The sequence below is a fragment of the Oryctolagus cuniculus genome, chromosome 12 (genome assembly GCF_964237555.1).
Source record: "Oryctolagus cuniculus chromosome 12, mOryCun1.1, whole genome shotgun sequence".
Classification (NCBI taxonomy): Eukaryota; Metazoa; Chordata; class Mammalia; order Lagomorpha; family Leporidae; genus Oryctolagus; species Oryctolagus cuniculus.
Genome location: NC_091443.1, coordinates 57,089,350 through 57,116,305, shown reverse-complemented (window position 1 = coordinate 57,116,305; position 26,956 = coordinate 57,089,350). Strand labels below are relative to the sequence as shown.

Sequence of the window (26,956 nt, the reverse complement as noted above, 5' to 3'; positions counted from 1 at the left end):
ATGGGATGAGGTAAAACAAGGACAGTTGAATCTGACTTGCCAAAAAGTTGAGCCCCATAAATATAATAGATCAGGAAGGTTACTTGAAATATGGAGTTAAATTCACTATTATTAATAATAAGCTTCACTCTAATTGCATAATGAGCCTTGAGAACTAATAAGAACCCAGAACTTTAAAAAATATTATTAATCTCATTTCTGACCCAGAGTTTTACATGTTTTGCAATGTGTATGTTAGTTCTTTCATACATTTATATAACACACACATTTTAAAGAACATACCTGGAGAAGCATGCTGTCAAGCTTCAAATACACATGCTTTGTTTGAAAAGAGTTAGAGAGACAGATGAAGAGATAAACAGAGAGAGATGTTCCATTCACTGGTTCTCTCCCCAAATGGCCACATGGTTAAGGACTGGGCCAGGCTAAAGCCAGGAGCCTAGAACTCTAACTGGGTCTCCTATGTGTATAGCAGAGGCCCAAGCACTTGGGCCATCTTCTCTTGCTTTCCCAGATGCATTAGCAGGGAGCTGGATTAGAAGTACAGCAGCCAGCACTTAAACCAGTGCCCACATGGAATGCAGGCATAGCAGGCAGCAACTTAAGCAACCATACCACAATGCCAGACCCACAATGAAAATGTTTTGGACACAAACTGCCTTTTAGGTAGAGGCTCTCTAGGATAGAGTGATTGCTTCTCAGGAAAAGTCCTAGATAACCCATGGTGAATTTCAAATGCCTGGCCAAATTCATTATGTTTTAGATTACTTGCACAAACTCTGACAGAGATTTCTGGAAAGTGTTAAGGCCAAAGCTAGTAGGTCCAGTGGGCGTCCTCAGACCTGGACTTAAAGACTCTTAACATGTAAGTTACTGGCACCCTTCTCTCAGATTTGAATGGAGATTCCAAAACACAAAGGCAGTCCGTGATAGAGCTGACCTTTCCAACCAAGATTCTGAACTACTAGTTACTAAAATGAAAAATGTTCTATTTTGATGTTAGATTAAATATTATAAATATGAATCCCAAGTGTACGGGAAATTCCAAATGAATGCCAGGAGGTTTCTGGCACCTAGTCTGTTGCAATGCATATGGAGGTTTATATCAAGAAGAGTCAACAACAATTTTCCATCACCCCTGGGACAAGAATAAGAGGAAATCACTAACGTGGAATGAAAACACTAATTTGCAATCATGTAGGGAGTCTCTGTGTCCAAGGATGCCAAATGCTTTTAAATACAAGTCATCCCATCTAGCAGATGGGAAACCAGAAGCAAGTAAATCATTGATTCACTTCTGGGCCAAATACAAGCTCCAGCATGAGGGCCAGCCTCCTGAAACCATTCTGTCCCCAACCAAGGTCTTTCTTTCAGTGTCCCTGTGTTTTTTAAAGATTTATTTATTTTATTTGAAAGGCAGAGTGACAGAGAGAAAAGGAGAGATATATTCCATCCGCTGGTTTACTCCCCAAATGGCTGCAACAGCCAGGTCTAGGCCAGGCTGAAGCCAGTAGTCAGCAGCTTCATCTGAGTCTCCCACATCAGTGGTAGAGATCCAACCACCTGGGGCATCATCTTCTGCCTTCTCAGGTATATCATCATAGGGCTGGATCAGAAGCAGAATAGCTGGGACTTGAACTACCACCCCAATAAAGGAAGCCAGCAACTCAAGCATCAGGTTAACCCACTATGCCACAATGCCAGACCCTGTTTTAGTGTTGTAAACTTCAGGCAGTATATAGACTTGGCTTTCTCCTACAAGATGTCAAAAATCATCTTGGGTAGGGAGAAAGAGATAAAGATCACTGTTTGATATACGTTGTATCTCTAACATAACCCTCTCTAGGTACCACAGGCTAGAATTTTCAGATGCTGACTGAACACTTCAGCTTAAAAATTTCCAGCCATCTTGCACTCAGATTCTTTAAAACAGACTTCATATTTGTGCTTCAGCCCCTGATTTTGCTCCCATATTTCCAGCTTCTGGTTTTTGGCACATTATACACATTCTTGATAAATCCAGAAAGCCAAGGTACAGCCAAGATATCCTTTCCATTGCTCCCTGCATCTGACATTTCTAAATGTAGCAATTTTCTCTCCAAATATCCCTTGTTCATGGTCTTCTCCTCTGCCTTAATATAGATACCACCTTGATTCTGACCTTCATCATTGATCCTATGAACAATCACGACTCCTTGCTAACAGATTTATCCACCTTCAGTACTATTTTTATTTATCTGTTCAATAGGCACTTGATGACCATTTGCCTGTGTGCCAGACACAAGTGCAAGGTGCTCAAAGATACACCAGTGAGCAATCATTCTCTTGGAGCCTGTGTCCTGGTGGTGGGTGTAAATGAAAACATAAACAAGTGAGTAAGTAAAATATAAGTGCTGTGAAGAAAACAAGAGAATGAGGTGAAGATGACTTTTCTTAGGGAGGAGGATCTTAGATCTCAGGTAACATTGAAGTTGAAACCTAAAATGAAGCACAGGAGCTAGCTAAACAGAGAATGGACAGAGAAGTATGTCAAAGAGAGGGCAGGGGTTAGGAAGTTCATTTAAAAAGCACTGTCAGTTCAAAGACATAGAGGAAGGAAAGGACTTGGCCTTTTTAGGGAATAAAGAAAGAGCTCTGTGGCTAGCTAGAGTGCTATGAGGGGAAGCGAGGGGCGTAAAATGAAGGAAGAGATACACACGCTGACCAGAGCATGCAAGGCCCTAGAGGTCAGTCTTCCATGTGACAGTGACAGATCCTGCTGCCCTCAGACTGGTATCACAACCATGCTTCTCACTATACTGATGTAGTTTTTGTGATGATATGCAGGGGCCCTTCTCGTCTGTACACTGCTCGGGTTTCCAAGCCCCATATCCTGAAGCAACTCAGGTTCACATGCACTCCACACTCTCCAGTTGTGGCTCCTCTTCAAAGATGGCATTTCATGCTTTTCCTCACATGGAAAAGCTCTACCTCTGTGGGATGAGTTCCATCCCGTCCTGTAAGAGCCATCTTAAGCTTTACAGGAACAGTTAAGACATTGCTCTCTGATGTTTTATAGCCACCTCTACATTCTTTTTGGGCTGTCTGTACATCTGTCCAGCCATCTTGCAGCCCTTGAAAATGTTAGAGTCCGATCTAAAGTATTACAGTCATGCTGTGTGATACAGAGATGACACTTAATACAAGAAGGCGTGGAGAAGAAAAGAAGGCAGGCAGGCGATTGATTCTGTCCAAATGCACTGGAATGTTAATTTTGACATTCCGATTCTCAACGTTACTTTAAAAATTAAATTCAACAAACATTTGAATACATGACTTTAACATGTGACATATTAGCCCAACTAGTTGTAAAAACTGCTTACTTATCAGAGAAACTCCTAGCAAAGCAAGGCTACACAATGCAGAGGTATGAACAGTGGCTCTGCTATCTATTAAGACTTTGACACATACAAGGCCCACATTCCACGAGCTGAATGTACCTCATAGACAGTACCTAGTGGACCAAAGAAAAGTGCTCATCTTACAAATCAAGAAAATAAGGCTGCTTTTTAAGAGTCAGGTCAGTAAAAGACAGGTTATCTATCTATAGGAGGTAATTGTGTACTGAAATACTCAAAACTGTTAGCAAGATGACAAACTGTAATCTCAGCAAGACAAGAATGAAAAGTCATTGTTATTTAGAAAGTGAAAGAACAGGCCGGCGCCGTGGCTCACTAGGCTAATCCTCCGCCTTGCGGCGCCGGCACACCGGGTTCTAGTCACGGTTGGGGCGCCAGATTCTGTCCCGGTTGCCCCTCTTCCAGGCCAGCTCTCTGCTGTGGCCTGGGAGTGCAGTGGAGGATGGCCCAGGTGCTTGGGCCCTGCACCCCATGGGAGACCAGGAGAAGCACCTGGCTCCTGCCATCGGATCAGCGCGGTGCGCCGGCTGCAGAGCGCTGACCGCGGTGGCCATTGGAGGGTGAAACCAGCGGCAAAGGAAGCCCTTTCTCTCTGTCTCTCTCTCTCACTGTCCACTCTGCCTGTAAAAAAAAAAAAGAAGAAAGTGAAAGAACAGAAGCTCTCCAGGAGCCCCTGTACTTACTTATGTTCCTACCATCTGAATAGCACATTTTCCAGGAATTAAGTGTGTTGTTTATATGTTTGTAAACTACTGTGCTTGTATTCATGCCTTCATCAACCCCTTCTCACCCTACTCTTTGTTCCTTGATTCAAAAAAATACTGGTGCTTCCTATACATGTGCTGTAATAGAGTAATGGAAATGACATTTTAAGGAAGAAAATAGCATAAAGATATCCACAACATAAACTAGAGATGGATGATCCAGAGAAAGCAATGAACAGATATGATAAATATTTTAGTCAAAAGAAAGAAATATTCTCCTCTCTGGTTTAATACGTTAGCTTCTTGTGAGTTTAGAAAGTGCGAGTTGATGCCTCTGGTTTTGTCTGCTGACAAAGATGGGTATATGACCAGACAACTGAAGAACAGCCTGTGAACTGTGGTCATTTCTCCAGGGCTGATAGCTAGGAGACCTGCGTGGCTGTCAGTTGGTTGTCCCACTCAGATCTCTCTGCAGCCCCCTCACATTAACATAGACATTTTAGGTAACATGATCATAGGGGGCCCTTTCAACAGGATGACAACACAAGGCCAAGTGCGTTCCATTCATGCCCAGACATGGATTCAAAGGGAAATATAACTGATGGAGTCTGGGCTCCTAATGACCTTCAGATACCAGTGCCAGTCAATGATTCTAAAGGAAAATTAACCTCCGGTCATATTGCCATATTCAACTGGAATATATTACTAAATGAAGAAATGGAAAGGAAATGAATTTTCAGACTTTAGGAGCCAACTCTCTTGTGGATAACCAAGGTATGTGAGGCAGGAGAAAGAACTAAAATGTTATCCACAAGGCCTGGAACTCTGTGATCAGGACTTCTGATGTGGACATGAAATTTCACTTCTGCTCCCTATAATCATGTTTTTGTCTACAGAAGAATATTGGAAAGATTTGGATAAATCAATATTTATTCAACTCACCATAAACAATCCAATAAGGAAAGAATGCTATGGGAAGAGGTTTACGGCCCTCAGTTAGTAGCTGAGATTTCACATGGTTGCCATGACTCTCATCCATGTGGCAATCAGACATCCTGCAGCAGGTTATACCTAAACCAAACTGAATGGAGTCTAAAGTGATGTTGAGGCTGTGAAAACTCATGTCCACACTGTGATACACCATGATGAGAAACCAGGCACATATGAGTTTCACCAGGCTCCTGAAGAGCGTTGCTTAGGACATAACTCATTCATACTATACTCAAAGAGCCCCTTTCTAATTTCTACGACTGTCCCCCAGAAGTTCCTTACCAAAAGGCCATAACTTTCTCTGCAGAGACTTTTTTTTTTTTTCATTTTTTTTCCTTTGTGCTAGCATCACATCTCTTGTTTGAATACACCAGAAACTCAGCTACTCTAGAAGGTCTAACTTGAGATCCTTTTTGAAACACTGAAGAATCCCATTCTAACTTCAGTGGTAGGAGTTTTTAACTAACCTCTGCCCCAAACTCAAATCAACCACTGTAACATTTTCTGAGGTTTAATATTCCTACATATGCACCCAGTTCCACTACTGAATTTCAATATTAAAAAAGAATAACTTATTTAAATACTCTGTGACTACCAACTAATTTAGAATATTTTTAGTTTTTGTATGAGATTTAAATTTTTTGCAATAGAACAGAAGTTTAAGCCCCCTAACAAAGGCTCCTTTGAAAGGAAAACTAGCGTGTGAAAGGATCTTAAGTGTCTTTTAGTACAGGACCTATGGGAGTCCTCTAAGCAACAGAGGAAAATAACTCTGAGCAACAAGCATTGCAACCTAAAGGGCAGTGTGGTTTCAGATGTTCCCACTGTCAGACCCACGCTGAATTCTACTGAAACCATCTAAGAGATTATATTACCACCCAGAAAATATTATAAGTGACATGTGAAAATAAAGATTTACATTTAATTGATTACTGAGAAAGCGGAGTATTGTTCTCATGCAAGACACAGATTTCAAAAGGGGATGACGGCTTTTGTCTACTTTTCTGGAAACTAAGAAAAACACATAAAAGTTTCTTCACTTTAAATGCCTTCTATTTATAATTGAGCCAGAGATAACCATGTAGATATGAAGTCAGTTAAAAGTCAAAAAGGAAGGGACTGAGACACCATATGGCATAATCAAATAGCTGATGAAGGAAAGAGTTTCTATATGAAACATTCCAGCTAATGAAAACAAAATGTTGGAATCAGTATATCATTATTTTGCAAACTTTTAATGAAATAGTGAATCTAAGAACATCAGTATTTGTTGATAGAATACACATAAGTATTTGTTGATAGAATACATATAGCATCTAAAAAGTTTCTTTCCCTTAATCAGATTAAGTCTGTAGATCAAACTAGCAGTTTACAGGAAACATGAGACAGAGGAATATGATAAATAAAAAATATGGCAATGCAATCAGCAAAATCTACAATGTGGGAAACTCTATAGGCCAAGTGACCTGGCTTCCTTCAGCAACCAAATTACAAAGGAAAAGAAAGATGCAGGGTAGAAATCTTTAGAATAAAATAAACTCGAGAGACACATCAAACGCAATGCACAAAATGTGACTATATTCAAACTCTGAATGAATGATTGAATTAGCTAGTGTATGGGAAATCAGAACTACTTATGTGATAATATGGAAAAATGACTGTTAATGCTTCTAATGGCATGATGATGGCACTCGGAGTTATGTTTGAAAAATTATTTCAGCAGTAGTATTAATATATTTAACAGATTAGTTCAAAATGTCTGAGATTTGCTTTGCAATAATCTAGCTGGTGACAGGGGTGCTTTGGATGAAGCAAGACACTCTGTTGCCAGACATTGCGAACATGGGATCATTTTGACATTCTGATATTGTATGTGTTAGAAACTTTTCACAATAAAACATCTACACATTTTTTTTTAAGTTAGACAAAACAGTGGTGGAAAAAACTTACCGTGCTGGATATCCTTCATTTCTAAGTGCAAACTGGATATCAAGATTCCCACAGTTTGAGATCGCTTGCCATCCAATAACTTGATAATCTAGCATTAAAAACAAAAATACAAGCTCAAAAGACCACACAATCTTTTAGAACACAGACCAAAAATATTAGAAATTTTATACTGATCAATGAAGTAAATCAATGCTACAAGCACTCTATTTTAAATTATACTTATCTGGAAAATAACTTATCTGTAATTCCAGAAACTTTATAGAAGAAAGGATAATCACAACACAAAATTCCAGCAATCCAATCCAAACATGAAAAACCATAATACTTCACTCTGGTCAAATATATCCTAAGATGTTGTGGCAATACTATGGGCATTGTTAAACACAGTTTTCCATTTATCATTGTATTATCTTAAAATTGTCACTTCTTAAGTTACTTCATGGTCCCCAGCCTTTTTTGTGATCTCTAGAATGGTTTAAGGGAAAGAACATCCTGTTTCTGCGATGACCATTTATCAGCAAGTATGCTCTTGGTAAACTGACAACCTTTAGGGATCTGACTTCATCCTGAAATAGAATTGAGTATACTTACTTTCTACATTTATCTTAGAAATTAAATATTCTAATATATTCAAAGTGCCTAAAATAGTTTTTGGCATATGATGGCAGTACAAAAAGTTCACTGAGAGCTTGCATTATGTCTTTACTCCATTTTCCTGAATGTTTTTGAAGCCTCTTCATTATCTTCTTATTTAAATCAAACTCTATTTCAGAAAATTAGATTGCTATCCTACTTGTGGTGGTATTAATATAAACAATACTTTATACACAACTCTTTAATTTTTAAAAAATATTTATTTACTTATTTAGAACAGTTATAGAGAGAGAGGGAGCGACAAAGAGAGATGTTACATCTACTGGTTCACTCCCCAAAAGGCTGCAACAGCCAGGACTGGGCCAAGCCAAAGCCAGGAACTTCATCCGGGTCTCTCATGTGGGTAACAAGGGCCCAAACACTTGGTCCATCCTCTGCTGCTTTTCCTAGGCCATTAGCAGGAAGCTACATCAGAAGTGGAGCAGCTGGGACATGAACTGGCACCCAAATGGGATGCTAGCCTAGCAGGTGGCAGCTTTGCTTGCTACCTACGCCATAATGCCAGCCCCACAAGTGTTTAATTTAAATGCTTAAAACATTTTTGTAATATATGTATAACAAAATTTTTACAATCTTTTTAGAAATTTCAAATACCTCATTGCCAATTATTCAACCTTTGTGAATATTCCATAGAAAGGTCTACAAAATTTTGTATTTCTCAAAACCTAGTAAACAAAATCAGGTCCTAAAAACATACCACACAATGGCCACTGAGGGACAAAAGCTGTCTTTTCTCTCACATGGCAAGACTATAAAAACCAGTAGGAAATATACACAAAACATCATCAAATCTTATGAATGTCTAAATGTGCTTTGATGGGTAAAATACAAACTAGATAGCTATACTTTCTTTCCCACCTAGGTACCAGTAGATTCCTCAAAATATAGTGAAGACCACTAAACATTTGTGTTATTGCAATGCTAGCTGAGTTGCTTTTTGGTTGGATAATGGGGATAACAAGAGTTTGTTGCAAATAAGACTATAACAGTTTAATTGCATAACTACTTATCTATTGATTGTTCCTGAATTAATTATTGCCAGCACATTAACTTATCCTTTCCCATTTCAGAATGGCTACTTTAATATAACTATAGGCAAAATAAATATTCAGCTTTAATCAAAATGTAAGAAAATTAGATTTTTTAATTATAATCTGTTTAATCATTTTAACATTAGCCTTACAGAAAGATTTTTGGAGAATATAGAATTTCAGGAGTTTTTTTTTAATATTTATTCATTTTATTTGAAAGTCAGAGTTACACAGAAAGAGAGGCAGAAAGAGAGAGAGAGGTCTTCCATCTGATGGTTCACTCCCCAATTGACGGCAATGGCTGGAACTGTGCCAATCTGAAGCCAGGAGCCCAGGAGCTTCTTTCCACGGGTGCAGGGGCCCAAGGACCTGGGCCATCTTCTACTGCTTTCCCAGGCCACAGCAGAGAGCTGCATTGGAAGAGGAGCAGCTGGGACTAGAACTGGCGACCATATGGGATGCCGCGCTTCAGACCAGGGCATTAACCCGCTGAGCCACAGCACCAGCCCCAGGAGTTTTCAAGATAAATAGAGAAGATGCCTTAGCACTTTTATGTTTTACAAATGGGAACAAAAACAAGAAAGATGAGATTAATCATAACCAAAAAAGTTTTTTTTTAAAGATTTTATTTATTTGAGAGGCAGAGTAACAGTTAGAGAATGGGAGAGACAGAAAAAGGTCTTCCATCCACTGGTTCACCCCCCAAATGGCTGCAAAGGCCACAGCTTGGCCAGTCCAAAGCCAGGAGCTTCTTCCAGGTCTCCCACATGGGTGCAAGGGTCCAAGGACTTGGGATATCTTCTACTGCTTTCCGAGGCCATAAGCAGAGAGTTGGATAGCAAGAGGAGCAGCCATGACACGAACTGGTGCTCATAGGGGATGTTAACACCACAGGTGGAGGCTTAGCCTACTGCACCACAGCTTCATTAAAAATACAATTTCAGACTTTTTCAGAGACACAGAACTCAAATTTAAAGTCTTATACAGGGGCCAGCAGAGTGGGTAAAGCCACAGCTTGTGATACCAGTATCCAATATGGGTGTTGGTTCATGTTGCAGCTGCTCCACTTCCAACACAGCTCCTTGCTAATGCACCTGGGAAAGCAGTGGAAGATTGTCCAAATAGTGGGGGCCCTGCCACCATGAGGGAGACCAGGATGAAGTTCCAGACTCATGGCTTTGGCTTGGCCAAGCTCCAGCTGTTGTAGCAATTTGGGGAGTGAACTCTCACTCTCCTTGTAACTCTATCAGTTACATAAATAAATTTTTAAAAAAGATTTATTTATTTGAAAGAGTTACACAGAGAGAGGGGAGGCAGAGAGAGAGAGAGATAGAGAGAGAGAGAGAGAGAGAGTCAGTCTTCCATCCTATGGTTCACTCCCCAGTTGGCCGCAACGGCTGGAGCTGTGCCAATCTGAAGCCAGGAGCCAGGAGCTTCTTCCGGGTCTCCCACGCAGGTGCAGGGACCCAAGGACTTGGGCCATCTTCTACTGCATTCCTAGGCCATAGCAGAGAGCTGGATAGGAAGTGGAGCAGCCGGGTCTCAAACCGGCGCCCATATGGGATGCCGGCGCTTCAGGCCAGGGCATTAACCTACTGTGCCACAGTGCCGGCCTCATAAATAAATCTTTAAAAAAAAAATCACTGTGGTAAAATAGCTCTATACATTATAAAAGGCAGATAAAATCATCACCTTCAACTGAGGAAAGGCTCTGGAAACTGACTCGATTTATTCTTAAGTGTCCACAATAGTGACTGTTACAAACACAGCCGTGGCATGCTTATCAACACCCAGAAAAGAGGCAAAGGAATCAAATTTATGATGACATCACAGTGGGGTCACAAAAGTTTCTCAAATGAACATGCACCAAGCTGACTCTGAAAACCACCAGTAACACATACTGCTGACAAGAATGACAATGTTCAAATGCAAGGTTTTCTATTTGGTGATTAAAAGAAAACAAGAGCTGGACCACGAGGGAGCTGAGAAAGAAAGATGGATTGTGTGTGTCACTGCAGACAACCACACAAATTCTTGCCCACTTGATTATTCAGCCAGGCTGAATCACAGAAAGGATGTGACCACAGAAAGCTGCCCTTGGAATGTTATCTAGCGACTTGGTGTGGCAGGTGTTTGCAGCATTACCTTTAGCTGGTCTGATGTCTACAGAGCTTTTTTTCTAAATGTGATGCTGCCTCCTAAACACATATATTTTCTCCCTTATATGTACTGAATTCTTTTCTACTTCTGACTAAAAATATCCTTCAAAGTTCCATATGGTCTCTCTTTTATTGGGGATACCAAGTTTTTCAAAACCAGTAGGAGCACAGTGGGCACAGAATTATATGTCAAACCTTCTTAGTTTTTTCTCCTCTCACGGATTTGAAGGCTTAATAATGTTTTTAAAAATTATTTTAAAACATCCACAAAATCGACATCCTATTAACAAATGTTAAGTGTACACAACGTTATTGTTAACTGTAAGCACAATGTCGTAAAGCAGATCTCAAACTTTTTCACCTTCTATAACTGAAACATATCCACTGAAAAGCAACTTCCTAATTCCCCTTCCCCTGGCAACCACCATTCTATTTTCTCTCCCTGTGAAATCAAGTACTACAGCTACCTTACATAAATGGAATCATAAAGTACTCATCTGAGGCTGAATTGTTTTTACAAAGTAAAGTTGATCCATGGTGAGCAAGTGATAGCATTTCCTTTTATGGTTTAATAATATTTCACTGAACATATGTTATCTTTTCTTTAGCCAATCATCCACTGATGGACATTTAGGTTGTTTCCAAATCTTGACTACTGTGAACAATGCTATAAAGAACAAGGAGGTACAAATAGCTCTTCAAAATACTGATTTCAATTCTTTTGGATAAATGCCCTGCAAATGATATTTCCATTTTTAATTTTTTAAGGAATCTCAATACTAATTTCCATGGCATTTTTTCATTTGACATTTCTACCAACACTGCTAAAGTCTCACTTTCTCTATATCCTCACCAAAGCTCTAAATGTTTTTAAATAATGGCCATCCTAACAGGTGTGAGATGAAATCTCATTGCAGTTCGGTTTTGCATTTGCTGATGACTGGAGATGTTGAACATGTTGTGTCTTCTTGAGGAAACATCTATTCAAGTTTTTAGTCCATTTTTTAACTTTAAAAAAAAGCTGAATTGTAAGAATTCCTCATATATTTTGTGTAAAAGCCCCTTATCATATACATGGTTTGCAATTTTTTTTTCACATTTGTAGGTTGCTTTTATTTTATTGATCCTTTCCTATGCACAGCAGCTTTTTCATTTGATGTAGTCCCCTTGTCTACTTTTGCTTTTGTTCCTTGTGCTTTTGGTGTGATACCCAGAAAATAATTGCCAAGTAAATTTCATGAGGCATTCCTTCTTAGTCTCCGAGGAGTTTTTACGCTTACAATTTTAATCTGTTTTGAATTGACTTCTGTAAGAAGTTTTGCTTTTTTATTTTTCTATATGTGTATATCAAATTTTTCCAACACCATCTGTGAAAGAGACTGGCTTTCCTCCATTGTATAGTCATGGCTCCCAGGTCAAAGATCACTTGACTATATTTTCACAGGTTAACTTCTGGACTCCCTATTCGGTTCCATTGGTCTATAGTGTGTCTTTATGCAAATAAGACACTGTTTTGATTACTGTAGCTACATAATACATCTTGAAGTCAGAAAGTGTGAAGCCTCTAGCTTTGCTCTTCCTTTTCAAGGTTGTTTCAGCTACTCAGGGTCTTCTGGGGTTCCATATGGGTTTCAGGATTATTGCTACTTTTTCAGCAAAACTGCTCTAAGAATTTTAAGAGAAACTGTATTGAATTTAATTACTTTGAGATGTACAGACATTCTGACATGAAATCAAACAAACCACATGCATGAGATGTCTTTATATTTCTGTATCTTCCTTAATTTTTTGAACAATATCTTACAGTTTTCAGTGTACAAGGTATTCACTTCCTCGATTAATTATCAAGTATTTTATTCTTTTTGACATTTCAAATAGAAATGCTTTCTTTTTCTGGATTATTCATTTTTATATATAAAAAGATTACTCATTTTTTACATTGATTTTGAATTTTTGCAACTTTGCTGAATAAATTAATTCCCAAAGTTGTTTATTTTTTGGTGTGTGTGTATGGAATACTTAGGGTTTTAAACATGTAAGATCATACCATCTTGCAATCAGAGAATTTTATTTCTTTTCTAATCCTAATGCCTTTCAGGGCAGTGTTCAATAGTGCTGGTGAGAGTCAGCAACTTTGTCTCATTCCTGATCTTAGAGGAAAACCTTTAGATTTTTTTTTTTTTAACCATCTAGGACAATGTAGGTGTTGGCTGTTTTATATCACTTTGTTATGTTGAGGTAATTGATTTCCATTCCTACTTGGATGAGTTTTTTCTTCTTATCAAGAAAACATGCCCTGTATCTTTTCTGTACCCTTTGTTCTGTTAATGTGATCTAGCATATTGTAGAAGTTGAATCATCTCTGTATCCCAAGAATAAAACCTAGTTTGTTATCACGTATGATCAAATTTGGTTTACTACTATTTTGTAAACAATTTTTGTGGGGGCCAGCACCAGTTTGAGTCCTGGATGCCCCACTTCCAATCCAGCTCTCTACTATGTCCTGAGAAAGTAATGGAAGATGGCTCAGTCCTTGGGTCCTGCACCTGCACCCAGAGAAAGCTCCTGGCTCTTGGCTTCGGATGGGCGCAGCTCTGGCCATTGAGCCCATTTGGGGAGTGAACCGGCAGATGGAAGATTGAGCTCTCTCTGCCTCTGCCTTTCTGTATCTCTGCCTTTCAAATAAATAAATCTTTAAAAATTGTTTTGCCTATTTTCATAAGAGAAGATAGCCTGTAACTTTCTTATAATGTCTAGATTTGTTATAAGAGCAATGCTGGCCATATAAGATGAAACTGGAAATATTCTATCTTCAACTCTTTTTTTTTTTGAAAGAATTTGAGAAGCATTGTGATCCATTTCTCCTAGGTCACCTAATTTCCTGGCATATTACTTGTTTCTTATAAAACTTACTTTTGTGTACTCGTTTCTTATTTTTGGTAATGCCATTTTGCATTTTTAAAATGTTTATTTTGTTTATCTGAATGGCAGAGTGAAAGACAGGGAGGGAGGGGGAGAGATATCTTCCATTTGCTGGTTCACTCCCCCAAATGCCCCCAGAAGCTGGGACTAGGCCATTGCCAGACCAGGAGCCAGGGACTCTATTCAGGCCTCACACATGGGTGGCAAGAACTCATCATCTGCGTCCCCACCTCCCCCACCCCGCCAGGGTGTTCTTTAGCAGGAAGCTGGATCAGAAGTGGAAGTGGGATCTGAATCTAGGCTCTCTTATACAGGATGTGGGCATCCCAACCTGCAGCAAATAAATCTTGATTATACTGATTTTTTCTGTTTTCTATTTTTTTATTTATGCTCTAATCTTTATTTCATTTCTTCCAGTAACTTTGGGTTTTGTTTGATCTTTTTCCACTTCCTTGAGGTGGAGTTGAGATCTTTTTAAATGTAAGGATTCACCCTTATAAACTTCCTCTTAGTTTTGGTATGTTGTGTTTTTGTTTTTGTTGTCGTAAGCTATTTTCCCATTTGATTTCTTCTCTGACCCATTGATTGTTCAGCGACGTGTTGTTTAATTTCCACATATTTGTGAAATTTCCAGTTTTCTTCTGTTGTTGTTGGTTTCATTCCATTGTGGTCAGAAATGATAGTTGGTATGATTTCAAACTTCCTAAGTTTGTTAAAACTTGTTTTGTGACTTAAGATGTGGAACATCCTGAACAGTCTTCCATGTACACTTGAGAAGAATACGACTTCTGTTCTAGTTGGGTGGAATGTTCTGTGGACGCTCAAAGAATGAGTGCTGCAGAGAAACAGGATGTGTGAGGTGGCAGGAGGCTACAGCAGGGTATGGCTACTATGTATCACTAGTGCGGATTCAGCATAGTGCTTGGTGTTTAGCAAATTCAGGTTTTAGTTCTCTGGAATTCAAAAAAAATTTTTTGAGAAGCAGAGAAACAGAAACAGAGAGCTCCTATCAGCATGTTCACTTCCCAGATGCTCATAATGGATGGGGATAGGATAGGTAGCAAACACACAATCCAGGACTCCTGCAAAGTAGGTGGCAAAAACTAAATCACTCAAGTAATTGCTGTTATCTCCCAAGGTCTACATTGAAAGGAAGTCAGGGGCCAGAGCCAGGAACTGAACTCTGGCATGCTGATGGGAACGAAAGCATCTTAACTGCTAGGCCAAATGCCAATGGCTTTTTCAAGTATTTTTTGATTCTTGGTTGGTTGAATCTTCAAACATGGCATCTGTGGGTACAGAGGGCCAATTGCAAGTCTTTAACATGCATTTGGTCTAATCCAAGTCCTCTGTTTCCTTATCATCCTGTCTTGTTGTTCTATCTATTTAAAGTGAGGTATTGAAATCTCCTACTATTATTGTGTTGCTGCCTGTTTCTCCCGCAGTTATGCTATTAGGTTCATGTATATTATAAATACTATAATTTCCTGGTGAGTTAACTATTTATCATATGACATTCTTCATCTTTTGAGATAGTTTTTGACTTTAGTCTGTTTTGATATAATTATGCCTTTTTTTAGTCTAGATAAAAATTTGTCATTTTATTGATCTTTGCAAAAAATCAATTTCGATTTTTTTTCATTCTTTTCTACTTTCTGCCTTTGTATGTCCTAAAATGTAAAATGAGTCACTTGCATATAGCATATTGTTTGTTATTAGTTTTTTTTTTTAATTTAGCCATGTTATGTCTTCCTATAAAGGAGTGTTACCCATTTACATTTAAAGTAATTACTGCTAGGAAAGTACTTATTATTACCAGTTAATTTTTTATTTGTTTTGTAGATTTTTGTCACTTTTGCCTTTTCACTGTCCCCCATTATGGTTTGGTTATTTCCTGTAGTGAGCTGCTTTGATTTCTTTATCATTTTCTATTATGTATCTTCTCTAGATATTTTCTTTGTGTCATGAGACTTACACAAACATCATACATTTATAACCTACTTTAAGTTGATAATTTTAAGTTGATAAATTATAACCTACTTTAAGTTGCATTCAAAAGTTCTGTTTTCCTTCATTCTCCTGTACTTTATGTTACTGAAGTCACAAGTTAACATCCTTTATAGTTATAACTTATTTTTATACCTGTCTTTCAAATTCTATCCTGAACTGTTTATCCATCACCATTACAGTGGCCTTTAATTGTCAATACATTTATCTTTACTGACAAGCTTCATACTTTCATATGCTCTTGTGTTATAATTCTGTTTCAACTTAAAGGGCTCTCTTTATCATTTCTTGTAAGGCAAGCCTAGCAGAAGTGAACTCATCAGCTTTCATTCATCACAAAAGCTATTTCCCCTTCATTATATTTTTTAAAATATTTTATTTATTTGAAAGGCAGAGTTACAAAGAGGCAGAGGCAGAGGTCTTCCATCTACTGGACTGGTTCAATCCTCAGATGGTTGCAACAGCCAGAGCTGCGCCAATCCAAAGCTAGGAGCCAAGAGTCTCTTCCAGGTCTCCCACATGGGTACAAGGGCCCAAGCACTTGAGCCATCTTCCACTGCTTTCCCAGGCCATTGCAGAGAGCTGGATCAGAAGTGGAGCTGCCAGGACTCGAACTGGCACCCATATGGGATGCTGGCACTGCAGACAGTGGTTTTAACCGCTACACCACAAGAGCAGCCCCTCCCCTTCATTCTGGAAGGGCAGTTTTGATGGATGTTGCATTCTTAGTTAGCAGTTTTCTTTCATAATTTTGGATCTATCATCCCATTCCCTTCATGTCTGCAAGTCCCCGTTGAGAAATCTACTGATAATCTTATGAGGGCACCCTTGTATGTAATGAGTTGCTTTTGTCTTGCTGCTTTCATGAGTTTTGACAATTTGACTGTAATGTAGTCTGGTGAGGTCCATTTGGTTTCTTGACTCTGGAAGTCTACTTCCTTATCTAGATTTGGGGAAGCTTGGGGCACTGTTTTCTCAAATACACTTTCTGCTGCTTTCTATATTCTTCCCCTATAACTCCCATAATGTATTTATTTGTCTGCTTCATGGTGTCCTCACAGTCCCTTAGGCTTTCTTCACTCTTTCTCATTATCTTCATTTTGTTTCTCTGAGTAGACAATTTCAAATAGCCTGTCTTCAAGTTTTCTGATTCCTTCTTCGGTTGATCAAGTCTGTTGTTGAACCTCCTCTACCAAATTTTTCAATTCAGCTTTGCATTCTTACTTCTAACATTTCCATTTGGTTCATTTTGCTCTTTTCTATTTCTTTGTTGATAGTCTCATTTTGTTCATGCATCATTTTCCTAAGCTCCATGATCACCTTCATGACATTTCAATTGTCAAGTGATTCCTAATCTCTCTGGGTCCTCAGGGTTAGCTTCTAAGGTTTATTTATTTATTTATTTATTTATTTATTTTTTGACAGGCAGAGTGGACAGTGAGAGAGAGAGAGACAGAGAGAAAGGTCTTCCTTTGCCGTTGGTTCACCCTCCAATGGCCGCCACGGCTGGCGCGCTGCGGCCAGCGCACTGTGCTGATCCGATGGCAGGAGCCAGGTGCTTCTCCTGGTCTTCAATGGGGTGTAGGGCCCAAGCACTTGGGCCACCCTCCACTGCCTTCCCGGGCCACAGCAGAGAGCTGGCCTGGAAGAGGGACAACCGGGACAGAATCCGGCACCCCGACCGGGACTAGAACCCGGTGTGCCAGTGCCGCAAGGCGGAGGATTAGCCTAGTGAGCCACGGCGCCGGCCTTCTAAGGTTTATTTTCTGCCTTTGGCTGGTCCATGCTTACCTGTTTCTTTATGTGCCTTACTGCTTTCTGTTGTCATCTGCACATTTGAAAGAACATCCACCTTTCCCCATCTTTACAAACTGATTTGATATAAGAAAGGTCTTTGTCAATCAGTCACACTAGAGATTTTGGGGGTTTCTCAAGCTTCTTCTGTGGATGAGTATTTTCTAGACTTGTGGCTGAATTCTTTGTTCAGGATCTCATAATTCCTTGCTCCCTCTGGTGTCTATGATACTACAGGTTCTCTGGAGATGTTGTATAGACTGTTCCAGCTCATTTGTATTCTGATCAACTTGCAAGCATCTAGTGTATGTCAGGTCTCATGAATTCACTGAACTGGATAAGAAAGAGATTAACCGTTGGGTGTTCCCATGAAAAGATGGTGATATTATATGTACACTAACTCCACTCTTCCCTTCCTTGCAATCCTTGAGGGAGAAGCCACTGAACTGAAATGACCTCTTTTGAACTTCAGAATTTCTGTAGCAGCAGTAAGGTACCCAGCAATTTTTGGTTCTCAGCAGTCCAAGCATCTAGAATATTCTGGATCTCATCAGCACTCCATGTCAGGCAAGACAGAAAACAGTCCCTTGTGTAGTCCTCTAAAAAGCCAGAATGCCAGATATACGCTCCAATTATTTCATTTCCTAGGGAGAATCCAGAAACTGGGGATTTACTCCCACTCTCTCTGTACTGAGCTGGGGGAGGGCAGGGGTGAATGAGTACATGCAAGTTCAAATCATATGCTTTATTCTAGTGGCCCCCAACCTGGCATCTTTTCCACTCAAACTGAGATTAGACACAACAGAAACCAGTCCCTTACAAATGTCCTGAAGAGTCTGAACATTAGACACAGATTCTAGTCTTCCTTTCCTCACCCTAGGAGAAGCCAGGGGTTGGGAGTTTTCTCTAAATCACCATCTTGCACCATCTTGCAGTGAATGAATGTCATGTATTTTCCTACTAGTGTTAGAATGATTGGTTTCTCACTTGCCTGGAGTTTAGGAGTCTCTGAACTGGTTTTTGGATATCTCATAAAGGGATTAGGTATCTCTGTGTTATTGTTCTATTGGTATCTTGATGGGGTAGTTTGGCACTCCCTATTTTGATATTTTGATGACCTTACCTCTCTTCAGTTCCTGAAAGGCAAATGCTATCTCATGTCTGGAGAGAAGAGTCAAAGGTAGCTGGGTTCCACCAAAACATGTTCCCATTTAGCAGGTGGTTTACTCGGCCCAGGCGGCAAAGAGATTGGCTACTCCTTCATAAATGCAGACATTGTCACATAAATTACAAGTCAAAGAGCAAGGAATGATGAGGAAGTATAAAAAAAAGAATAGAAAAATATGGATTTTAAAACGTTTTCTTAAATCCAGATATGCAAAATTAAACTAACAGAAGAAATCACCACACTGGACTTATAAACAGACCTAGTAAGGGTTCACCTAGCTGAAACATCTGATACAAGATTTTGGTATATATTAAGAACTTTGTGAATCTGGGCGGCGCGCGGTCAGGGAGCCGGATTTTGTCCCGGTTGCCCCTCTTCCAGGCCAGCTCTCTGCTATGGCCCGGAAGTGCAGTGGAGGATGGCCCAAGTCCTTGGGCCCTGTACCCGCATGGGAGAACAGGAGAAGCACCTGGCTCCTGCTTTCGGATCACCGCAGTGCGCCGACTGCGGTGGCCATTGAGGGGTGAACCAACAGTAAAAGAAAGACCTTTCTCTCTGTCTCTCTCTATCACTATCCACTCTGCCTGTCAAAAATTAAAAAAAAATAAAATAAAATAAGGAACTTTGTGAATCTGGATAGACAATTGGGCTAAAAAGAGTATGAGGAGAAAATGTTGAGGGTAGGGAGAAAGAGAAAAAAAGAAACTTGAGGACTGAAAGATAGATTAAAAAAAAAAAAGAGGTAGAAATGTTCTGTGGGCTCTCTGGCTGTATGTTTTGAACTTCTACCCAAGTCTTATCCAACCTGGTCAAGGGAGCATAGGCCAGAATAAGCAAAGTTCCATTCATTGAACACACTTTGATCGAATGACACATATTGAGATAGGGATTAAAGATGAATGAATTTGTGCCTCTGGAGAGTTGTAAAGTTCACAGAAATAGTTGACCTGTTATTGTTTTTCTTTTCTCTATGTGAATTTGTTATTTTAAATTACAAAGCAATGAACAACCATGCAGACATATCCTTAGTCACGTGACTTTGTATTTCCATAGGATACATTTATAGAATCCATTAACATAGGATATCCATTTTAAAATTACCTATCAAAGTATTTCTTATAAACAGTTTCAATTTACATCCCTGCCATGTATTTGCAACTAACTGTTTTCCTATTTCCACACCCACTACAGGTATTACCAATTTTTAAAATGTTGGAGGAAAAAATAAATTTTTTCACTATCTTAGTTTGCATTTTTAATGATCTAATAGTAAGATTAAAGACTTGGTTTATTGGTTACACCTTCTCGTGAATTGTCTACATCCTTTTTGCATGCTTCTCAATTACTAGATCTATTAGGCTGGTACAATGTGAAGAAATTTAAATAAGAGCATACCTGAATAGGAGGGAGAAAGAAAAATTTACAAAGAGATTTCTGTGAAGCAAAGGCATTTTCCAAGGAAAATAAAGGAAAGAGAACTACCTTTTACCACACCCCTACTAAGCTCCAAGTATTGTGCTCCTCTCCACATTAGCCAATCCAAATGGAGAGTTGTAAACCGGGCCTGTAGGCACCACAGTGTTGTAAACTTTTATTCCTTTAGTAGCCTGTGGATGGCCAGAGCATGAGGACACCTCATGCTCAAGAGTCCTATAAACTGAGTGTGGCTGTCTCACTGCTAGAGCACGGAATCAAGGGACACAGATACTAGAAGAATATTGTGTTCTGCTAACCCAAGCTTCACAAACCAGTAGCACCCCCACCTTGTCCTGACCATTATCCAAGGAATTTACCTTTAAAGTGGTGATTACTAGGTAGAAAATTTTAAGCAGGAAAAAAGACTGAGGAAAAAAAGCAAAGAAAGATGGTGAGAAAAGATTTGGAATATGGCAAAAGAATTTTTTTAAAAGGTGTTTGATTAGTTACCTACCGACAATTATCATTGCTTTGTTTTTAAAGCTGTTTAAGATCATCATAAAGTTTCAAATATTCAGAACCAAATTTATGAAAAGCCTTCTGTTAACCAAAATTTCTCCTGACATTTTCTTTTATTGCTCTAAACAATAACCACTGTTATTGCACTAACAGTAACCACTGTTAATAAGCTAACTTCTAAATAAAGTAGGTTTCAAAAATTTCTCTTGGAAAAGAAAGATCATAAAATACAAAGATAAGCTAACATTGTATATTTATTATCTCAAATACACTGGCTTCTCCAACATATGCTGGACTTGAAAGAAATCAAATTCAATCAATTACATCTTCCATATTTGCATATTTATTTACTGGTCATTATGGACTAGTGCCTACAATAATTACCTGGAAAATTTTTAGAATCCTAAGTTGTCTGAGCTTGCTAGCTGCTTATTATTCTGGACTTTTAATAACAGGAAATGTAACTAATATTTTTTAAAATCCATAGATGAACTCTTTGTTTAAATATTCTGTTTGCTATTAACCTATGCTATCCCAACAGTTTTTTTTTTTTAAGTTGTCTGGTCTAAGTCAAAGGTTCCTAATGACATAACATCTAAGTAGACATAGAAAACCCACACAACTATAGCCATAAACACAACAGTCCTTCCACCTAACCTTCAAGTGTCACGGGCTGAGTTTTCATGGTCCCTTGGCCAGTTGTTGAATGTGATTGGCTTTATGATCTGGAGAACTATTTGCTAAAAGAAAATCAGGAGACCAGCCTTTGATTTCTAGGCCTGTCTCTACTTGTCATAACATCAGTGTTGAAAGGCAACAGCTCTCACAATATGCAAACTCCTGCATCTATTGCAAAGGATATAAAGATTATACACACACACACACACACACACACACATTCCTGTTCAATGGGAGTTCAAAGACTAGTTTACAAGAGAAACATATATAAATATATATTTAAAAAAAAAAACTAACACAAGGAAGCCATTTATAGGAATCAGATTGTTTCCCGAATCTCTGAAAATGCCAACTCTTATTTAAATAGAGATTTTTCAATGAGGTGGCTGATTCTGACCGTCCTTCTCCAGGTAATACAAAAATATTCCCAAAGCCTAGGCTTCACTTTCAGAAAGACTCTCCCTGAAAGAGTTGGGAGATGAGGAGCTCTGCAAACCCAGAACCCCAAAGACAAGGTAAGCCGTCTCTGGCTGTCCCTGTAGAAGGAGCTCCCTTCACTCTGCGTGGCCCTGGAGGTGCCTCCAGGGCAGCTGCAGCAGCAGCAGCGGCTTTTTGTGTGGAAGACTAAGTTCAGTCCACCACATTTAATTGTTGGACATCGGTAGGATTCCTGACTTTATTAGTCTACAGCTTCATCATATGAATGTCAAATTAATGATTTTCCATGTTTATATGGAGCCAACAGGCAGAATTTATGTCTTAGGCTCTCAACATGACTTCATTCCATGTAAGTTCTTGGAAAAACTTGCCTATTTTGGTCTATTCAGGGAAGATATTTCAGAAAGCATTTACTGGAGAGTAAGAATATTTGTAAAATTTCACATACACTGGTCAAACTGAATTTTGAAATCATTTAACCCTTGACACTAGAAAAACTTCAAAAAATTGCTTAATTTATCCCTTTGCCTTTGAGTTGGCCAAAAGCCTACATATTTAAGTATGAACCTTACTTTTAGAAGAATGTTCACACTTCAAGAGATTACTAAGGTTACATTCACACAATACCCACACATTTATGGACATTTTTATCAAACAAGCCAAATATAGCCCTACTTTAGTTAATTGTAAACACAAACTAAACACATTTTTCATGCTATGACCCTCATCATATCCACTTTTCATTCTTTGTCCTCACATGTGCATATTACTTGATTTGTAATCATCCTCAAGGTCATTTTCTAGTATTAAGCAATTTTGGCACTGAAATGTTTTAGTTTATGTCTGACCCAAATTCCTCATGCTCCCATTTTGAACAATCTTTTTGTCCTCTCAGGGAAGGAAGACAACAGCTGGACACCATCCTCTACACTAGGCTCCTTCATAAACCTCAAGACCATCCATTTTTAACAAGAGATGCTTTATATCAAACCCTTAAAAATCAGTTTTGAGAAATGTTAGCTGGCCCTCGGTTTATCTTGGTCCTATCTGGAACCAGCTGAACTTGGCAGTGCATGGCCTTCTCCCAGGTATAATTACAGTCTGGAAGAGAATGCAATCTGTGCAGCATTCCAGTGACCTACAAGCTGACCTTGCACAGGGGCAAATTTACAGGTTGCGTTAAGCCCTATTAGACATGCCTAGTTTGAGGCAAAGCCTTTCCAGACCCCTGCCACATGCCAGGATTAGAGCATGTCACACATGCGTACCATTACCTTGCCTAAGAAACTCTCACAATACCTTCCAGAGGAAAGGAAAGGCAAGCCTACAACCCACACTCTCCAAACCTGTTCCTTGAGCCAGGATATACAAATTATTATTATTATTCACTTATGTGGATTTTTTTTTTTAAATCTGCCTCTTTAAATCAGAATTAAAACAAAAACGAGAAGACAGATCTGCTCCACTGGAAAAACCACACCCTGACCGGTCGACTAGAAAAGCTTTGCCAGACAGACTGAGAAAGAATTCTTGCCAGGTCCAGTGAGACTTCACATCTACAGAAAATCCATATATATCTTCAGTTTTCTGGCTAAGCTTGGCAGACAGGACCAAAACGGCAAATAAAAATAAATGGTTCTGAGTAGGCCATGCATGCTGGAAGCATGCTCGGCCTAGTGAGCTTGGCACGGCAACAAAATTAAGAGAAACATAGAAGCCTTCTTCTTCCATGGAGCCTTCCCTGTATGAAATGAGGTTGATTAATTTCTACAACTACACCTTTGTTGGAAACCAAATGCATTCATATCCATTCCAGATCAAGCGAATATTTTGTTCTTTGGCTTCATTTTCACATCTGAATTTTTTTAAGTTTCAGTCCTAGAATTTCCATCTTTGGCAAAGTCTGTTTTGTCACAAAGCCTAAAGAATAGGCATCACATCTGTTTAAATACAGCCATGTGTGTTACCACCCACAAATATCTTCTACATCATCTGGTCACTTCAGGCAAATAAACGCATACGAAAGTTGTCAACTTTCCACTCCAAATCAACTACCCGGGCCTCACCAAACACAAACAAATAAATGAAGGAGCTACATGCATAGGTATTTATTTTCAAGCTAATGGCATATGCCCAATATACACATGCAATGCACTTTCAGCTATATAGAACAACTAGGTACAATATTTGCTTCTCTCACTAAGGCTGAACAACACGGGATAGAACACATAGAAAACAGCTAATATGATTCTCCAAAGTCAAATTCCAAAAACTGTAACTACTACTTTTGTGCATTCAGACTGACGATACATCTTGCCTACACTTCACATCAACCCTCACTGAATTCCACTACTTGGTAAAATTTTGGGCGTTAAGAGGCTGGGGTGAAGCATATGCACTACAAGTCAGCTTGTCTTATTAACAGTAATCATTGACATTTCTAAGTCGTGGGCCTCCAAATTGATCGAGGTACTTGCATAATGACTGTTGCATTTATTTTAAGACATCCTTGAGGACTGGCTTGAAAGGCAGGTAGAATCCTCTGTTGCAGATATGGAAATTGATGTACCTATCCATAGGGCTACAAGCTCTGATGCTGGAGCTGATACTTTTCTCAGGATACTTCCTGAGTAAATCATAAATGCAAATTAGTGTAGAATATAAGTAATAACTGGATTACAGAACAACATCTTTGGGGATAAAAGGTAGAATATTAGGGAAACCTTAATTTTCATTCTCATTTAACTGTCATCCATTCACACATCCCCAGACTGAAAATTCTTTTGTCAGTTGGTTCTCCACATCTGTAGGTTTTACATTCAGGGATGTAACCAACTGTGATTGACAATATATATATATTTTTTGACAGGCAGAGTGGACAGTGAGAGAGAGAGACAGAGAGAAAGGTCTTCCTTTTGCCGTTGGTTCACCCCCCAGTGCCCGCTGCTGCCGGTGCATTGCGTTGATCTGAAGCCAGGAGCCAGGTGCTTCTCCTGGTCTCCCACGTGGGTGCAGGGCCCAAGGACTTGGGCCATCCTCCACTGCACTCCTGGGCCATAGCAGAAAGCTGGCCTGGAAGAGAGGTAACCGGGACAGAATCCGGCGCCCCGACCGGGACTAGAACCTGGTGTGCCGGCACCGCAGGTGGAGGATTAGACTATTGAGCCATGGCGCCGGCTGGCAATATTTGAAAGAAAAACATTGTGTGTATGAGATTCACTACATGTGAGTGAGGTCGTGTGGCACTTGTCTTTCTGTACTTCTCTCATTTAACATAATGAGTTATGCAAGTGACAAGATTTAATCCTTTTTAATGGTTGAATATTTTTCCATAGTATAAATATGTATCAATAACATTTTCTCATCAGTTCATCAGATGACAGACAGGTTGTTTCCATTTCTTTGCTATTGTGAATAGTGCTGGAATAAACAGGGAAGTGCAGATGTCCCTTTGACATACTGATTTCATGTCCTACAGATAGACACTCAGAAGTAATTTACTGTCAGAGAACCTGAAAGTATAATGATGATTACCAGAGTTTAGAGAGAGTAGTGAGGGAGGATGGTGAGGGAAAGGTTAATTTAAAGAGTTACAGTTAAACAGCAATAGGAAATTCTGGTATTCTACACAGTAGTGTGACTAGAGATAATAATGTATTATATATTTTCCTGAAAAAATAGAACAATTTTTAGTGTTTTCAAAAGAAATGGTAAATATCTGAGGAGATATATTTGCCCTGATTTGAATATTATACAATGTATACATGTATAAAAACATCATATAGCACCACATAAATACAAACAATTATATGTTTCAGTTAAAAAATCAGTAATTCATGGGGCCAGAGTTGTGCTGCTATCCTATATGAGGACTGGTCTGACTCCCAGCTGCTCCACTTCTATCCAGCTCCCTGCTAATGCACCTGGGAAAGCAGCAGCAGATGACCCAAATACTTAGGGCCCTTTCACCCACGTGGGAGACCCAGATGGAGTTGCAAGCTCTGAGCTTCGGCTTGTCCCAGCCCCAGCCATTGTGAACCAGCAGACGGAAGATCCTTCTTTGTAACTTTTCAAATAAACAAATTAAATCTTTTCAAGAAATAATTCACTCAAAATACAGACCAAAGGAAATGTGCAAGTACTGAACAGACTTTTGTTGTTGTTGTTATTGCTTAAAAGTTCAGGATAACAACTGTTAATACAGCATTGTCTTAGGCATCATAAGTAGCCTAGAAATGACTTAAAAGTACATGGAAGGATGCATACTGGTTATATGAAAATATATGCCATTTTATATAAGAGACTTGAGCTGTGGATTTTAGTATCCATGCGTCGTTCTGGAACCAGTCACCCTGGATACAGAGGGATGACTGTAATAGAAAACTAATTTAAAAAATAGTGCAAGTTTTATAATGGAAAGAAATTCCAAGAAGTGACACAGATGATGAAAGGCAATGAGAGGCCGGCGCCGCGGCTCACTAGGCTAATCCTCCGCCTAGCGGCGCCGGCACACCGGGTTCTAGTCCCGGTCGGGGTGCCGGATTCTGTCCCGGTTGCCCCTCTTTCAGGCCAGCTCTCTGCTGTGGCCAGGGAGTGCAGTGGAGGATGGCCCAGGTGCTTGGGCCCTGCACCCCATGGGAGACCAGGAAAAGCACCTGGCTCCTGGCTCCTGCCATCGGATCAGCGCGGTGCGCCGGCCGCGGCGGCCATTGGAGGGTGAACCAACGGCAAAGGAAGACCTTTCTCTCTGTCTCTCTCTCTCACTGTCCACTCTGCCTGTCAAAAAAAAAAAAAAAAAAAAAAAAAAAGAAAGGCAATGAGGCATGGTAGCCCATGGATACGAGGCTTACACACACACACACACACACACACACACACACAGAATCAGGAGAGGAAGCTAATGATACAAGCCCATTTTCTAGCTGGGAGTATTCTTGTGCCCTTGCTGCCTTTTCTAGCACAGCAGTGACTGGAGTTGAGACAGGTAAGCAACTACCCCCCCCACTGCCCACCCCAGCCAATACCAGCAGTGAGTGCCAGCTGAGGAAAGGCACGGCCAGAGTTGGCCAGCATCTTGCTCTCTCTCCTTAGGGAGAATCAGCACTTCTTGAACACATGCAGTTGTTCC

The 26,956-nt window shown here is 39.6% G+C and overlaps 1 protein-coding gene across 6 annotated transcripts in view; it reads right to left on the bottom strand.

Annotated features, from left to right (window-relative positions):
• The window catches only part of FMN1 (formin 1), a 481,578-nt gene that overhangs the window by 188,864 nt on the left and 265,758 nt on the right, over positions 1–26,956 (bottom strand). For all 6 annotated transcript variants that reach the window (XM_051822097.2, XM_070053344.1, XM_051822098.2 and 3 more), the window contains one exon: positions 7,043–7,130. In XM_051822097.2, the coding sequence (XP_051678057.2) occupies positions 7,043–7,130 (88 nt within the window). The remainder of the gene's footprint in view (positions 1–7,042; positions 7,131–26,956) is intronic.